This window comes from Pelodiscus sinensis, chromosome 2 (genome assembly GCF_049634645.1).
Source record: "Pelodiscus sinensis isolate JC-2024 chromosome 2, ASM4963464v1, whole genome shotgun sequence".
NCBI classification, from domain to species: Eukaryota; Metazoa; Chordata; order Testudines; family Trionychidae; genus Pelodiscus; species Pelodiscus sinensis.
The window spans coordinates 70,079,462-70,098,182 of record NC_134712.1 but is presented as its reverse complement, the minus strand read 5'-3'; the positions used below and the strand labels follow the sequence as shown (position 1 = coordinate 70,098,182).

The window sequence follows — 18,721 nt, the reverse complement described above, 5'->3', positions numbered from 1 at the left end:
TTCTGGTAACAAGTGCACTTTTAACTGCACGATGTTCTTGAAGATAGTCCTGGTCCTCCTGATGTGAAAAGGAATTTGGTACTAATTTGACTAGTATCAGGACAAATCCATGTTTACTAGTGACATCTAGTAGAGATTAATTTTATATAGTGTTTCTCTAAAAGCATACTGAAAATAGGGTTTAGAATAAGGTTGTCAGAGGAGAGATTGAAAAAAGCAACAGTTTCGCTATAAGAGATGGCTAATGTTTAAAATGGGGATGAATGTGATTATTGATATGGACTGAAGCAGCAGACAGCATGGTTTTTATTCCAAAATAAATGTACTTTTTTACAGTTGTAGTGAAAGAATGGAAAATAGATTAGGGTTCCCGTTTTCCTCATCAGTAATCTGGATCCTTTGAAATTGTAGCTCAGCAATTTGAGAGTTGAATTATTGCTTTCTAAAACTCTGCACCCTTTTATTTTCCCTTAATTTAGAAGTTGTAGAGTGTCTTGAAGATGACTGCTACAATTTAAAAGGAAGCAATAGAACTACCATGAACTAAGTAAAACATAACACAGGGTGAAAAATACTAATGCTTATTCATGTTCTTCCCCGTTAACTTTATCTCACATGAACTGAATTTCATTAATGGGGGAGACGGGTTGCGGGGGGGCAGCAGTTATACACAAGAGAGCACTGTGTGCTGAACTGTAGGATTTTATTTAAAATCCTAGATAAAAGCATGGTACGTAAGTTATAGTTTATATGTACTAAATACTTTTATAATAATCTTGTGATGCTTTTCTATAATGAATCTTTGTTGAATTTTACTTTGCATCACTACATATTTTCATAGTACATAAAGTAATTTAGTTTATGACTTTGTCTTTACCAGGTTGCTTGTACCAATACTATTACACCAAAGACTGTACAGACTCACAGCAACGCTGAGTCCAAACTACATCCCTTTGTACTCAATGCCCCAAATGACTCTCTCCTTGAAGTAGTGGAAAGCCAAGGAGCAGCAGGGTGGAAAGAAGTGCAGGTACAAGTGGTGGTCCAAAGGGTGTACTATCTACCAGGAAGAGAGGGTTTCAGATGGCAGCATCAAGGAAATAACCCAATTAATTATGGAACACCAATTTTAAATTCAGATCTGCCAAATGTTAGGTGAGTAATAAAACACTTGCAAACTGGTCTAGTAGGGTTATATTATCAGGGATACAAAACAGAAGAGAAGCTGAATCTGGCATTCTGATGCCCTCAGCTAATAATGGCTAAATATAATAAGTAAGTCATAATGTTCTAGTTGTAATAATATTACACTTGCCCAAATACACACAATTTCAGAGCACCGCTGATGTTACATGAGTGGGAGGAGGAGCTGACCTCTTGCCAAAGTTTCTTGTGCTGCAGCAAGTTTTAAAATGAATGACTGAATAATAATTTAAAATAGATTATTATTATGTGCCTGTCTTATATTATTACATGTTACATTGTACAATTACTACTTCTGTTACCTAACCGTTGCTGAACTCTTTCAATCTTTAAAGCACTTAACAAATTATTGTTCCTCCTATAACACCCTTTTAAAATAGGAAAGAAAAATTAGCTTTATTTTATATGTAAGCGGGGGAATGGTCCCGCTATTGTGGGGAACTTTCCTGGCTTCTATACCACCCCGGTGAAATGGACCAGCGAAAGGATCTGAGTCCCCGCTCCCACTTCCTTTACCCCATGGCCTCCCTGATCCTGAGGTCTCCCTCTCCACTCTCCTGAATAGCTGAGCCCTTGAAACCCCAACAAGGCTGGGCCCAGGTTTCCTGGGGCTTAATCCCCGACCTTGTAGTCACTAGGGGCAGGAGTTAGGGTGTCCCCACTCCGAGGTGCTCTCTTTACACTGCAGGCCGCCTTGGCCCAGTGATCACTTCATAAGGTTCAAAGCAAATACAATTTATTAAACATCAACAGATTAAAGAGAATAGAATAAGAAAAAAATGAGAAGTGTTCTCATTTAACCAACAGCCCTGCTCTGTAGCACAGGGACATCAAAACAGCAGCCTGCAGAGTGTAAGGACAGTCCACAGTCTCTTCCTTAGAGGCCTTGGATGTGCTGCGGAGGGGGGAGGGGCTGCAGGCTGGACACGCTTGCTCTGTCAGTGACCACACAGCCTCAAGCTCTAAGTGGCCAGACCCCTCTCCCAGTCCAGAGCCTCTCCCCACACTTTGCAGTTCCCAGCTGCTCACTACATCCAGCTGCAGGGTGCTGCTTGGCCACTCTCTAGCTTCTTGCGTTGCTTCTCTGTTCCTTTTGGCTCTCTGAGCACTGCCAGTCTGCTGCTCAACACAGGGTCTGCGCTCCTTGAGCTGTGTGTGTCAGGCTCAACTGCTGCAAAAACTGCCCCTCAGCACACAGCTTGCACTCCTTGGGCTGTCTCTCAGCTCTCTGTTCCTTTTGCAGGACTTCTTCTGCACACGGCTTGCACTCCTTAGGCTGTGTCTCAGCTCTCTGTTTGCTCAGAGAGAACCAGAACAATCCCAGCTCACAGGGAGGACGGAGCCTGGCCTCTCCCCTTCCTCACTGGCCTGTCCAACCTGTCATTCAGGCTGAGATGGAGTGTTGGCTGCTTTCCATTGTCTCTGGGGTCTGTCAGTCTCATGAACCCTTCCCCTTCTGAAACTGGAAGCTGGCAAAACCAAAAAACTCCCACAGAGTTTTAGTAAGGGGTAACAGTCCCCTTACATATAGATGGAGTAATTAACAGTTTGTCTTAAGATGTAGTTGCACCAGTTGAGCCCATTGGGGAAGTTTGGCCCTGCTGAACTCAGTAGCAAAACTCCCATTGACTTTAGTGGGGCCAGCATTTCATCCTACATGCATCAGTGTGAAAGTGATTTGTGCTGCATGGTTACATCAGGATCTATGCAAAATCTCCAGTACATACAAGGCCTTCAATACCTAAGGATGTTAAAATGCGATTATGTGCCTAATCGTATAGCCGATACAATTTGTATCGACTTTAGGATTAGTCTATAAGCGCTGATGTGCGGAGCCACAGCAGAGAAAGCTCCGGGAGCCAGGTCTAGAGCCACCCACACTGCTGCTCCGCATTTTAAATATAGTAAGAGCCACTGGACTTTTACTACATTTAAAACGCAGAGGTGCAGTGATCAGCATGAGCCAGGTCTGCTCGGTCCTGGCTCGCACTGAATCCAGCGGACCCTGTTTGTAGCGGACATTTCTGTCCAGAGCGAAGAGAAGCTGATGCTGGACCATCCCTTGCTCGCAGCGTTGAGGGCTGGCCACAGGCAGGGGCTGCTCAGGTTCCCCCCAGAACTAGCTCCTGCTTCTCTCCCCTTTGTTGCCTCTCTCTGATAGAGGCAGCACGGGCGGGGGAAGCGACTAGTTGAGTGGCTACTCAACATTTACTTATTGGATAGTCACTAACATCTATATCAATACCTAGTAGCTTAGACAGCATTTTCATCTTCTTCTATGTTTTCTTTTGCCTTCTACAAATGCAGTTCCCATTTGATGGCAACAGTACTGGCTATTGTTGCAACTTCTGGCTCTCATTGGTTTAATCCTAGAAGTGCAAAGCAGAATTGCAAAAGAATGAAATAAAATGAGTGTGTGTGTGGCTGTAAACCCCAGGATTTGTATTAAATCTCCCTTTTCTGGGGTTTCATATCTTAGCACTTTCATATCACATTGATTTTGAAACTTTATAGAGAAAATGCATTAAATTTTGTTTGCCTACAAAAAGCTTTATTATGGTTAAGTGAAGGTTGCAGGCTGTCAGAGTTTTGAGTGCATATGCCTTTTAAGATCTCAGGAAGTTCCTGCAGAGTTTTGGAGGTGCACAAGAGTGAGGTTATACATAGATAAAGTCTCTCAGACCCTTTGGGGCAACTAAGGAGACTCAAGAGGGGCCCTTCAAGCCTTAGGGATTCTTGCAGTCACACTCCTGTCGGCAGTAGAAGGCTTGTTAGAATGCCACTAGCTTCAGAAATTCATTGAAATTGCTTATCCTTCACTTCTCTGTAAGCCTTATGATGCTGAGCAGAGGCCAGTCAATTCCTAATCTTTCATCACAAGCATTTCCTGAGACAAGTGACCATCCCTTATGACAATCCCTTAAACTAGTTGCCAATTCTTTTCCTTGCAGAAAACATTTCTATCATGAAAACAAGATGTGTATCTTATGAGACAATATGAGTGAGCAGAAGTTAGAACTACATATCAGGGCAGCCCAACAATTCATTGATTTAAGCTGTTTCTTTCTGACAAATAGTTTTACAGTTTTCTTATTGTTATAGCATCTAAACATCCTTGCAATGGAAAAGCATTTTGTTTTACTGCCTTTAAAAAAAAAAGGCAGAAGAAAATAAAATGGAGCAAGATGTTAGTCCTGGTTGTCTGCCTGGCTTTTCTGGATTTACACCTGGAATATAGTGTTTTGTTCTGCGTACCTTAAGTTTTGCAAAGATACTTATAAATTGTGAGCAGGACTTTGGAATTTTCTCTTAGGAAAATTTTTAAAAACTATTGCTAATATAATTTACATGAACAAAGTACTAAAACTATATATCTAGCTTTGTATGGCGTACTGCAAGGGTATTTATATAGCTTGTACCTACAGGAAGGTGTAATCCTTTATTGGTAGGTAGATGACCTAATAAGTCTTTTGCATCTTTATTATCTGTGAATCAATGACATTTTGGGGTCTGGACATTTTCCAGGAAACTTAAAAACCATACTATTTGCCATTCCCTCTAGTTAAGAACTGCTGTTATAGATTACCTATTCATGTTTGGAGAGCGGGAAAAGGAAGAAATGTGCCTCAACATGATTCTTTTTCTTTCCCATTATTGTCTGACAGTGTATTGCTGCTGCTCTCCCCTCTTAAGAATAGCTTTTACAAATTAGTGAAATTGCCTTACATGTGTTTAGAGACAGCTGTTTGGAGAATTCTGAATAGGTTTGCCTGAATAGATTCAGACCATCCCTAGATGGAGATATGGAGCAGAAGTGTCATCAGAAACCATTTCCATCAACATTACTTTTTTTTGGCTCTTTTGAGAGAGGGCCTAATTGGTAAGAAAATACAAAAAAAGACCCCAGTTGTTTTAAGGAGCATTCTGCTGATGAAATTCCTGACTTGCTGAGTCAGCCTTGTATTTTGTGTTTGTGGTATCAAGCAGTGTATAATTTGGATCCTGTTCTCAGCTTGTTGTGGGCGGGCTACTTTGGTTCAGGAAAATGTAGTTGGTTAGTTTTATCCCTTCAGGCCAGGAATCATTATGTAATAGTGTAATCAATACTCAAAGTTTGAAGGGTTACTAGATAATTCACCAGTCTTAGAGCTCAGAAGATTTGGGGTTGGAAAAAAGGAGTGCCTTCTTGAGGAAAAGCTTAGTAACTTTCAAGAGAATAATGCTAGTTATGGCTGTGAATCCACATTTTAGAATCTTTGTGGGTGAATAAAGGAATTTTCTGTTTAATTCTCTTAGTGTATGTCTAGTCTAGACTACACGGCTCTGTCGCCAGAGCCATGTAGATTACTTTACTAGACATACCCAAATGAAGTGGCGATTTAAATAATCGCTGCATCTTTTAAATTAAAATGGCTGTCGCGCTGTGCTGATCAGCTGTTTGGCGGCACAGCGCTGTAGTCTGGACGCTCCGTGGTCGACATCAAAGGCATTTGTCGACCTCCCCAGTAAACTTCATCCCACGAGGCATACCGGGGAGGTCGACAGATGCCTTTGATGTTGACCGCGGAGCGTCCAGACTACAGCACTGTCACGCCGAACAGTTGATTGGCACAGTGCGGCAGCCATTTTAATTTAAAAGTGGCGATTATTTAAATTGCCGCTTCATTTGGGTATGTCTAGTAAACTAATCTACATGTCTCTGGGGACAGAGCCATGTAGTCTAGACATACCCTTAGTGTATCTCCTGACCTGCTTCCCACCTGACTTTTAAAATTCTAGCTTACAGTAACATTCTATTCTCAGAATATATACCTTAAAAAAAAAGTATATCACCTCCTTTTCCCTCTCAGTTACGAATAGTTCTTTCCTTCTTTTATCTTTTATTTTCCAGTCACTTTTTTTGTCAGGGCCCTAACAAGTAGCCAAGGCTGACTCTGCCATACAAACAGAATCCCAAAGAAGCAAAATAGTAGTGAAACCCAAGTGTTTGTGAGTACAAACAGAGGAATAGAGATAATGTACATTTCTAGTTTGATTAGGGTAGCAAAAAACAACAATCATGTCTGCTAGGATTGTTCCTAGCAGGCTGTTGAGAGTTTCTATGCAGCGTATGCCTATATAATGCCACGTAAAAAGGATGTAATGACCTGCACCAGTCCACTGAAACTGATTTGTAAACTCTTATCAGGATCATCTTTCTTCTTTCTCTTCTTTCTTTTAGCAGTTTTGGGATATTTTTGTTTCAGTTTGTCCTAAATGTTACAGCTACCATTTCTAACAGTTCTACTGGTGTTTAGGTAAGACACAGTGTCTAACTTAAGGAAAGTCTCAGCTTGAGGTGTGAAAGATCCTTTTAAAATCAGTGGGTTTTATTGTGAAAAAGGTCTGAGGTGGAAAGGAGAGTCATTTAGATGCATGCTCACAGATGTTAGCATCTGTCAAAACGTTTTCTTTTGTGTAAGACTTTACTCTGTTTACAGCATTCCATTCATTTTTTCAACAAAACATTTCTCAACTAAAATGTATGATGGATTTTTAATTGCATTAGATTTCTGGGGTATAATTTTTCAAGTGGGAAGTAAACAGGAAATAAGTAACTGAAGGCTCTTCCCTGCAATTCATGAACTAGAACATTTTCCCTGATTTTTCCTCTTTTCAGCTGCTTCTCGTGAGCAAAGATGTATGCTTTTAATATTCTCATAAAGTAGTCTGATTGCTAGTTGAAAGGCTTTTTAATAGTTCCCTTAACAGTTTGAGAAAACATATCCACTGCAGCCCAAGGTCTAAACATTTCCTCTGTTTTTTTTTCTTTCCTGAGTAGAGTTATGTCTGTCCTTCCCATACTGCAGTTGCAATGCTACATCTACACCACTGCATGCTGTAATGCAAATGATTTCTACATCAACAGAGGGGGGATTTTCTGTCAACTTAATTATTCCCCCTCTCTCAGAGGTAGAAGAGTTTTTTTCACCAACCTAGTCACATCTGTGCTGGGGATGAGGTTGAGCTAACTGCAGTGCCCAGGGCATGACATTTCATATCCCTAAGTGAAATAATTGGGTCAATCTAATTTTTAAGTGAAAATTAGGCCTTAGTGTTCTTTACAATAGGGTTGTTTGCTTTTTCCTTCTTTGTCCCTTCTATAAGGAAAGCATAGCCCTGATCACGGGAGCCCTGTGCAGATACAAAATTTGCACCCACATCCTCATCTATTTTAGCTTCTGATTATACCCCATCTTTGCTGGCGTTCACTATGCTAGCCATCCAATCACCACTTTCTGGGTGAAAATGGAAACAAAAGTCATTAAGCACCTTTGCCACATTTTCTGTTGTTTTTCCCTCTTCATTAAATAACGTATTTGTAGCATGTTTTCTTGTTACCCTTTGTGTTTCTAGCTAGTTTGAGCTTGTTTTGTGCCTTGGCCATTCTAATTTTGCCCTACATACTTGTGTTGTTTGTTTATATTCATCCTTCATAATTTGACCTAGTTTCCCCTTTTTGTAGGACTTTTTTCATACTTACTTTCAGATCATTTGAAGATCTGGTTAAGTCAGGGTGGTCTCTTGTCATACTTCTTCTCTTTCCTATGCAGTGATATAGTTTGCTATTGTGCTCTTAATAATGTCTCTTTGTAAAACTGTCAGTTGTCTTCAATTGTTTTTGCTCTTAGGGTATGTCTAGACTACATGCCTCTGCCGACAGAGGCACGTAAATTAGACATACTGACATACTCAATGAAGTGGGGAGTTAAATATCCCCCGCTTCATTAAAATAAAAATGGCCACCACGTTGTGCTGGCTCAGCTGATTGTCGGCACAACGCAGCAGTCAAGACGCGGATCAGTCGACAGGAAAAGCCATTGTCAACCGATCCCTTATGCCTCGACCTATCCCTTTCCCTGTCAACCGATCCGCGTCTTGACTGCTGCGTTGTGCCGACAATCAGCTGAGCCGGCACAACGTAGTGGCCATTTTTGTTGTAATGAAGTGGGGGATATTTAAATCCCTAGTCCATTGTCTATGTCGGTATGTCTAATTTACATGCCTCTGTTGGCAGAGGCATGTAGTCTAGATATACCCTTAGAGATGCTTCCCATGAGATCTTACCTCCCCATTCCCTCAAGCCAGGTCTACACTGGGAGAGAAATTGACTTAAGATAAGCAACTCCAGTTACGAAAACAGCATAGCTGGAGTTGATGTACCTTAAATCAAATTTCTTCTGTGGTCCCATTGTGAGAAGTCAATGGGAGAAACTCCTGTCAACTTCCCTTGCTACTTGCAACCCTGTTCAGTACCAGGGTTGACAGGGGCGCCATCAGCATTCAGTTTTGTGGGTCCTTACTAGACCTGCTACAACAAATCTAGAACAGCTTGCCCACCCCAGTAGCATTTTTTCACCTTCTGAAATAAATTGTCTCTAATATATTCCAAAAAGTTGTTGGATAATCTGGGCCCTGCTATGCTGTTTTCCCAAAAGTTATCTAGATAGTTGAAGTCTTCCACCAAGTCCTATGCTTTGGATGATTTTATTGTTTAAAAAAAGCCTCATCAACCTCTTCTTCCTGGATAGGTGGTCTGTAGTAGATCCCTACTATGACATTACCCTTGTTTTTTGCCTCTTATCTTTACCCAGAGACTTTTAACTATTTTGTTTCATTACCACATCAATCTTAGTTCAAGTATATACATTTTTATATACAAGACTACACCTCCTCCCTTTTTTTCCTTACCAGTCCTTTTTAAGCAAGCTGTAACCTTCAATACCAATATTTCAGTCCTGTGTATTATCCCACCAAGTCTCTCTGAGGTGGTTATTTATTTAGTATTTGGAGTTCTTCCTGCATATCCTCCATACTTCTCACAGTGGACAGACTTCTAAGATACCAATTTGATTTCTCTCTCTTGTATCCTCATTCTGTCTTGTCTCTTCTTTATCCTGATATTACAAACAATGCTCACCTGAAATTTTGATGATTCTCCCAGGTCTCCATGTTTTTTTACTTACCTGTGAGCTGTGGTCACCTGCCCTCCCTTGAACCTAGTTTAAAGCCCTCCTCACTAGGTTAGCCAGTTTGTATCTAAATACTTTCTTTGCCTTCTTCAGTAGGTGGATCTAATCTCTGCTCAGCAGTCCTTCCTGGATAACAACTAATAAAATGATAGAATATTTTGTTAAGAATTTGTCTTTGTTGCTATATTTTATCAGAATTGTAGTAGACTAGCTATTGTGCAAGAGAAGTTCCAAGCAGGTGATGGTCAGTAAAGGAGAGAAGGTGGGAATGGTGTGATCAAGCATCATACTTCATTTCAGCATGTTCCTCTGCTGAAAGTAGTCTCCTCTGAAGATTGCTATTTTGTTGAAGAAAAAGTAGGATTTCTGCTAATCTGTGGTTTTGCTATTATTATGTACATGTACATTTGCTAGCTCACTCACTGTTTCTCATGGAACTACTATTATGCACAGTTTTGTATTCGCCATCACCTTCATTATAATCACTTCCTTTCCCCTTCTCCTCCTAAATGCATACAACACCAAGGGCTTGCCTACACTTAAAATGCTACAGAGGTACAATTGTAGTGTTGTGTAGATACACGTATGTCACCAGCAGGGATTTTCCTTTCAGCATAGGTAAAAGCAGCTAGGTTCATAGAAGAATTAGTCTTGGGTCAACTTTACATTGCCGCTCAGTGTAGATTTTTCACACTACTGATGTCGTAAAAGGCTCCTAATTTTGTAGTTTAGACTGGTCCTAAAGTGAATCACAGCCTATAGTTAGGGAAATTTTGTAGCATATAAACATCTTACCATTCCCTCTTTTTTTCCTTCCTCCCAGTTTTGTGTCTATGCACCAATTATGAAACGCCTAATGATTCTGGAAAGAATATGGAAGAATTATAAAAGTAGCATTGTTATTCTGCATGTAATACCTAGTGGTAGGGAACCAGTTTAGGGAGTAGAAAACCAGCAATTTGCACCGGTAATTTTCCATCCCTAAAGCAACAATCAAGGTATATTCAGTTACTGTTCTCAGACTGAATTTAAATGAGGAATAGTAATTTTCCAACATCTGTCATTTGTCAAGAAGTATTCAAAGATGGTCTATTTGAAAGGTATGGAATTTCTCCCCTTGTTTTGACCTTTCTTCCCCTTGAATTTTGTGTCTCTGGAAGTTGTGCAGCAGGAGGTGCTGAATACAGAAATCCTCCATTGTGTTTTTTTACCCCTACCCTCTCACCCAAATACATGACTTGAGGCTGACCTGGAGGCAGTTGTTTAGTCATGCTGGAGCAGCATGCCTAAACTTTTATAAAAACCAGTGTGTGTCTCTGGAATTTGTTATCCTTCTACCAGGGTGCAAAATGCAAGTGTTTCAGATATAGTGGTGATAAATGCATTATAAATAGCCCAATAAATAATAGATGGGTGAGAATCTAAATGATCCCAAACATGTTGCCTAGAATTTGTACATGCAAATATATTTTTGCTTGAATTGTATAAACACTGTTTATATGTGCAAATTCAAATATTTGCACATACAACATATTGTACTTGCAAAATTAGAGGCTCATTCTGAAAAGTGTTTTTGTAAGTTGATTCATGAGAGGCTTGGCTGAGTGAGGACTATCAATATTAATGTTTAAAATTTGTCATCATCAGTTCCAGAGAAGCTGTCATTTGAAAATAATAAATAGAACATAAGAATGACCATAATGGGTCAGACCAAAGGCCCATCTAGCCCAGCATCCTGTCTTCCCAAAGAGAGTGAACAGAACAGGTAATGATCAAGTGATCCCTCTCCTGACATCCATTTCCAGCCTCTGACTAACAGGCTGGGGACACCATCCTACCCATTCTGTCTAATAAGTATTGATGGATCTAACCTCCATGAATTTATCTAGTTCTTTTTTGAACCCTGTTAAAGTCCTAGTCTTCACAACATCCTCTGGCAAGGAGTTCCACAGGTTGACTGTGTGCTACGTGAAGAAAAATGTCCTTTTGTTTGTTTTAAACCTGCTACCTATTATTTTCATTAGGTGACCCTTAGTTCTTATGTTATGGGAACAAGTAAATAATTTTCCTTATTTATTTTCTCCATACCCGTTAAGATTTTATAGACCTCTATCATATCCTCCCTTAGTCTCCTCTTTTTTAAGATGAAAAGTCCCAGTCTTATTAATCTCTCTTAATATGGCACCCATTCCAAACCCCTAATCATTTTTGTTACTTTTTTCTGAACCTTTTCCAATGCCAATATATCTTTTTTGAGATGCGGTATTCAAGATGTGGACATACAATGGATTTATATAGAAATAATAAGATATTCTTTGTCTTATTCTCTATCCCTTTTTAATGATTCCTAACATTCTGTTTGCTTTTTTGACTGCTGATACACATTGAGATAATTTTTCCAGTGTGCATTACTTTGCATTGTTCAACATTAAAATTCATTTGCCATTTTGTTGCTCAATCATCTAGTTTTATGACATCCTTTTGAAGCTTTTCACTGTCTGCTTTGGTCTTAACTATCTTGAGCAGTTTAGTATCATCTGCAAATTTTGCCGCCTCATTTTTACCTCATTCTCCAGATCATTTATAAATAGGTTAAATAGGATTGGTCCCAGTACAGACCCTTGGGGGGGGACACCACTAGTTACCTCTCTCCAGTCTGAAAACCGACTATTTATTCCTACCCTTTGTTTATTGTCCTTTAACCAGTTAGCAGTCCATGAAATGACCTTCCCTCTTATCCCATGACAACGTACTTTACTTAAGAGCCTTTGGTGAGGGACCTTGTCAAAGGCTTTTTGTAAATCTGAGTATACTATATCCACTGGATCTCCCTTGTCTACATGCTTGCTGACCCCCTCAACGAAATCTAGTAGATTAGTAAGGCTTTATTTCCCTTTACAGAAACCATGTTGACTTCTCCCCTCTCCCCCCCCCCCAAAAAAAAAAATTATGTCCATCTATGTATCTGACAATTCTATTCTTAACTATAGTTTCAACTAATTTGCCTGGTACTGATATATGACTCGGGAGAGAAAGTAGGAATGTGGCCTTAGCCCTTTTAATCTTACTCCATTGTACCCAATTCATTTTACTTATTTGTTTATTTTTAGATTCAGAATTAAAAAATTAGGATCATTCCTTAATCTATATTCATACAGTTTTTATTTAATTTGGCCAGACTGGAAGGTCTGATGTGTCAGGGCTTTAAACATTCAATTCTGTTTCCTCTCTTTAGCCTTTAATGTCATAATTAAGAAAAAAATCATATTCATTGATTGAATAAGAATAGGCATATTTTAGGTTACAAATTATAATAACTTTACACTTATTCACAGTGGGACTTTTGTGGCTACAGGTAGTCCCCGAGTTACGCGGATCCGACTTACGTCGGATCCGCAGTTACGAAAGGGGATTTTCTCGCCCCGGAGGACTCAAGCGGCGGGACGCCTGGTCCCGCCGCCCGCCTCCTCCGGGGCGAGAAAAGCTGCTCCCCGTCTCCCTGGTCTGCTGCGGGAGCCAGCAGACCAGGGAGACGGGGAGCAGAGCAGCGCAGGACCCGGGGCTGGACCCGCGGCCACTTCCAGATCAGCTGGAAGCGCCGCGGGTCAGGCCGGGTCCTGCGCGGCTTTGCTCAGCTGATCTGGAAGTGGCCGCGGGTCCGGCCCCAGGTCCTGCGTCGCTCTGCTCAGCGTCTCCCTGGTCTGTAGACCAGGGAGACGCTGAGCAAAGCCGCACAGGACCCGGGCCGGACCTGCGGCGCTTCCAGCTGATCTGGAAGCGCCGCGGTCCGGCCCGGGTCCTCCGCCGCTTTGCTCCGCGTCTCCCTGGTCTGCTGGGGGGGGAACGCAGCTAGTGCCCCCCCCAGCAGACCAGGGAGATGTGGAGCATAGCCCCGGGGCCTGTGGTAGAGCAGGTGGGGTGCTGCCGGTTGGTCCCGCAGCACCGCTCCTTGGCGCTGCTGGACCAACCCGGCAGCACCCCAGCTGCTCTGCCCCAGGAGTCCTGATCAGTTTCAGCAGTGGCTGAATCAGGACGCCTGGGGCAGAGCAGCTGGGGTGCTGCTGGGTTGGTCCAGTAGCGCCGAGGAGCGGCCGCGCTACTGGACCAACCCAGCAGCACCCGAGCTGCTCTACCCCAGGCGTCCCCAAGTCAGCCGCTGCTGAAACTGACCAGCGGCTGACTACAGGAAGCCCGAGGCAGAGTTGCTCTGCCCCAGGCTTCCTGGAATCAGCTGCTGATCAGTTTCAGCAGCAGCTGACTTGGGGACGCCTGGGGTTCTTAAGTTGAATCTGTATGTAAGTCAGAACTGGTGTCCAGATTCAGCGGCTGAATCTGGAGCCAGTTCCAACTTACATACAGATTCAACTTAAGAACAAACCTACAGTCCCTATCTTGTACGTAACCCGGGGACTGCCTGTATTTTTGAAATACCTTTCCTGTACATCCACCAAAATCCCAGCCCTGTATAACCTGGTACATTTTTGTATTTGTCACCTCACTTTTTCCACTTCCTCATCATCTGCCATATAGTGCTGTTTTACTTGTGTATTTGTCTAATTAAATTCCAATACCAACTTTCATCAAGTTGGATACTGTCCTTCATATACTTGGGAATACTTTTGTGACTAAGCTATTACTGAGTGGAAAGAGGGCCTCGAGCAGGGGTGTGCAAGTTATAGCCCACAGGCCTGATCCAGTCCACCAAGCCTTCTAATCTGGCTCATTTCTATGGCAGGAAGCAGTGCTGCTCAAAGTGGCTGATTGCTCCCTATGGTTCTCTGCACTGTGGGGAGAGGAATAGACTTCACACCCTATCCCTGCCTCTAGCAAAATCTCTCAGTGCCTATTGGCTGGAAACAGGCCAATGGGACCTGAGAGATTTTGCTGGGGGCAAGAACAGTGCAGCACAGTTTCTCAGCTCCCATTGGTTGGTTTCTGGCCAATAGATTCTGAGAGATTTTGCTGAGGGCAGGGACAGCTCGCTAACCCTCCCCCTGCAGCACAGAAAGCCAGGTGGGACAAAGCAGTCTGGGGCTGCTAGGAGGCAGGGAAGCCTTCCTGAGAGTGCTGCTGGCTGGGAGCTGCATAAGTGTGCCTCTTGTCCCAAGCTTGCCTTTGGCTGAAGTTGTGTAGCTTAATTTGACTTTAGCCCTGCTGCGTAGACGTAGTTTCCTAACTCCCTTTATTTTCCTGAGTAGATTAATAATTGCATCTTTATGTGTGTAGAAGAGCACATGTCTCCAAATGGTGTAAGTAATATGCAGACAAACTACTGCGGTAGATAAATATGAATTTACTATTTATCAGACCTTGCAGTGAATATATATCTGTACAAGGGTTAAGAGGGAGTCTTTGTTGATGTTGTTATTTACTTCTGTGGCAAGAAAAAGGAAGTGATTTGCACTTTTCTGACAAACTGACAGAGATTTTAAATGGCTTTTATAACTCTGAGTTTTGGATGTTTGATTTGAGGCCTAGGTTTGGCTGCAGTACAAACTCCTCTGGATGACCTATATTAGCAGCACTTGAGGTTAAAATTGAATGCAAATAATTTAGAGAGATTTTTCTTTCAAATTGACAGAGTGATATCATCAAAATGTACAGAATGTAATTGGAATGGACTTGAATCCTCTTAAAGCTTTTTATATTGCATGATGCCAAGATTTGACATTTTGGTTCTGTGTAATTGAGTCTTGGTATAGTAAAAAAGACAAATGATGCTGTTCTTTGGTCACAGTTCAGAGTTTACCATCTCGGTGCTTACTCCTGAATTTACTAGAGCTCTTGATTTCTTCACAGTCCAATAGGATGTACTAGGAATAAATTAATACTATTTAATGTAGTGTACCTTTGATTTTTGGTGTTTATCAATCAATATCCCTTGAACTCATATAGTTCTTGAACACAAGTACTTTTGTGAGTGATCAGGGCACTTATCAATGCTAGAGTTCCCCATGGAATCGAGATATGATTGACTCATGATTGTAGCAGATGTTTTTTCTTATTTAGACTAATGTTCATGTTGTAGGGCTTGTACCCTGCCCCCAAGTATATTCCCTGATTTTTAAACACTCCATCCAGCATGACAGAGGAAAGTGGCAGCAAGTGAATATGATCCTTAGGGACAAAATATTTTATGTTATCTCTTATATATAGGGTTGCAGATTAATCAACTATATTAGAAAGCCTAAATACAAAATATAAGAGCTTTTTAGCTAAAGAATTCAGGACCTCATTTCTTGGCAAAAGTCATTTCCATTTCTCATTGACTTCTACTTAATCTGTGTGTGTGTGTGTGTGTGTGTGTGTGTGTGTGTGTGTGTGTGTGTGTGTGTGTGTGTGTGTGTGTGTGTGTGTGTAATATAACACTTTTTATTGTTTTTTGTTGTTGTTCTCCTCTGGACTCACTCCAGTTTGCCCGTGTTTTCTAAAATTTGGCAGCCAGAATTGGACCTAAAACTCCAGCTGAAGCGTCAGTAATGCTGAGTACTGAAGACCGTTACCTCCTGTGTCTTATAAAATCGTAGAATCTTCTAGAATCATTGAACACTAAAACTGGAAGGGACCTCAAAAGATCATCAAGTCCAGTCCCCTGACCTCACGGCAGGACCAAGCACTGTCTAGATCATCCCCGATAGATGTCTATCCGACTCTTAAATATCTCCAGTTATAGAGATTCCACATTCTCCCTAAGCAATTTATTCCAGTGTTTAATTATCCTGACAGTTAGGAAGTTTTTCCTAATGTCCAATCTAAACCTCCCTTGCTGCAATTTAAACCCATTGCTTCTTGTCCTATCATCAGATGCCAAGGAGAACAATTTTTCTCCCTCCTCATTTTAACACCCTTTTAGATACTTGAAAATGGCTATCATGTCCCCTTTCAGTCTTCTCTTTGCTAAACTAAATAAGCCCAATTCTTTCAGTCTTCCTTCATAGCTCATATTTTCTAGGCCTTTCATCATTTATGTTGATCTTCTCTTGGCGTTCTCCAATTTTTCCACATCTTTCTTGAAATGTGGTGCCCAGAACTGAACATAATACTCCAATTGAGGTCTAATCAGGGCAGAGGAGAGCAGAAGAATGACTTCTCATGTCTTGCTAATAACATTCCTGTGAATGCATCCCAGAATCATGTTTGCTTTTTTTGCAACAGTGTTACACTGTTGACTCATGTGGTCCACTATGACCTCTAGATCTCTTTCTGCAGTACTGCTTCCTAGACAATCACTTCCCATTCTGTATATGTGAAACTAATTGTTCCTTCCTAAGTGGAGTACTTTTCAGTTGTCCTTATTAAACTTCATCCTGTTTACCTCTGACCATTTCTCCAGTTTTTCCAGATCATTTTGAATTATGACCCTATCCTACAAAGCAGTTGCAACCCCTCCCTACTTGATATCATCTGCAAACTTAATAATCATGCTCTCTATGCCATCATCTAAATCAGTGTTTCTCAACCAGTGGTACGAGTGCCCTTAGGGGTACTTGAGAGAAGTCTGGAGGGTATGTCAACACAACTGATATTTGGAGAAAACTGAGTTTTTGTTTTACAACACTTTATTATTTTTGTACTTTTTACACCCAAAAACCGGTTATGATTAAGTTATTGCCCACCCGGTTATGATTAAGTTATTTAAACAAATGTGTTGCAATAGTAGAAAAAAATTGTGTTTCTGAAAACTATGTACTGGTGGATACTTATATATATATATTTCTTTTAAAAAGGAAGTACTTTATTAAAAAAAATGTTGAGAAACACTGATCTAAATCATTGATGAAGAAACAGAACCAGTCTCAAAACAGACCTCTGTGGAACCCCTCTTTTTATGCCCTTCCAACATGATTGTGAACCATTAATAACTACTCTCTAAGAATAGTTATCCAGCCAGTTATTCACCTACCTTTATAGTAGCCCTATCTAAGTTTTATTTGTCTACTTTATTGATAAGGTCATGCGAGACCATATCAAATGCTTTACCAAAGACTAGGTATGCCACATCACTGCTTCTACCCTATGCACAAGACTTGTTAGCCTCTCAGAGAAAGCTTTCAGATTGGTTTGACATGATTTGTTCTTTACAAATCCATGCTGGCTGTTACCTATCACCTCAGGTAATTCCATGCTTTTTAAAACTACCCTGAGTTAAACTCCAATCTCTGTTGCTTATGTCTTGTCCACATGAAAACTTAGTGTAGGGCTAGTTGGGTATAAATGCACAGCTTACGTATGACACTCCTATTAATATATCCCAGAATATTAGCCTTTTTACAGCTGCATCACATTGTTCACTCATAGTTAAATTATGGTCCATTATAACCTACAGATCCTGGACAGCAGTACTACACACTAGCCAGTCATTCCTCATATTGTAGTTATGCATTTGATTTTCCCTTGAAAAGTGAAGTATATAGTGCTTGTCTTCAGTGAATTTCATCTTGTGGAATTCAGACCTTTTCTACAAATTATCCGAGTCCTTTTGGATTCTAATCCTGTCCTTCAAAGTGTTTGCAGTCTCTCCCAATTTGGTGTAATCTACAAATTTTGTAAACATTCTTTATTCCATTATCCAAATCATTCATTACAATAGTGAATTGTACCAGGATTGGGATACCGCTATATATGTCTTCCCAGTTAGATAGCGAACCTTTCATAACTAGTCTTCAAGAATGGCTTTTTTACCTGTCATACATCCATTTTACAGTAATTTCATTTAGACCAGTGATTCTCAAGATGTGGGTTGGGACCCCGTCTCTGGTGTTGCAAACCTTGGGCTTTGGTTTAGCCCTCATCCCTTTTCTATTGAGCTCCAGTGGTTTAAGCTTTGGTTCCCCCCACCTTGGGTTCTATAGTAATTTTTGTTGTCAGAAAGGTATCATAGTGCAATCAAGTATGAGAACTCCAATCTAGGCCATATTTGAATTTGGATTTGGTAGTCTAAAATTGATTCCTACCATGACATCACCCCCTGATTTTTACTCCTTTAATCTTTTCCTGGGGACTTTTAGCTGGTCCGTATCCCATCTCTTTTTGAATAAGTATCAGAATAAGGGTATGCATTCATGATATGTAGTGTAACATCTTCTTCCTTTTCACCCTTTCTTTCCTGAACAAACTATTCTAATGTTCCAGTCATGACACTTATCCCACCAAGTCTCTGTAAGGCTAATTAAGTCCTAATTGAGCTTATGTACTAATATTTCCATTCTCCTTTCATTTGAGCATATTCTTCTAAGATGTTCGGCAGATTTCCCTCCACTAATTTTGTTCTTGTTGCTTCTATAACTCTATTCTAATTGTCCATGTTCCTTCCAACATTCTCGGATGGTCACTTTTTTTTATATTTACCATTGTGCTTTTGTTGCTTGCCCAGGATGTGTTGACACAGCCGTGTTGCTTTAAGTCAGGCAACATATACACTGTTTGTCGGCAATTTTGATGAAAAAAACTTCAACTTCCTTTAAGGCTATGTCTACACTGGAAAGCGTTGGTGACGAAAGCGCTGT

The 18,721-nt window shown here is 40.9% G+C and overlaps 1 protein-coding gene across 2 annotated transcripts in view; it reads left to right on the top strand.

Annotated features, from left to right (window-relative positions):
- Positions 1–18,721, top strand: part of SPIDR (scaffold protein involved in DNA repair) — a 348,017-nt gene that overhangs the window by 242,984 nt on the left and 86,312 nt on the right. For both annotated transcript variants that reach the window (XM_075920729.1, XM_075920730.1), the window contains one exon: positions 881–1,155. In XM_075920729.1, coding sequence (XP_075776844.1) covers positions 881–1,155 — 275 coding nt within the window. The remainder of the gene's footprint in view (positions 1–880; positions 1,156–18,721) is intronic.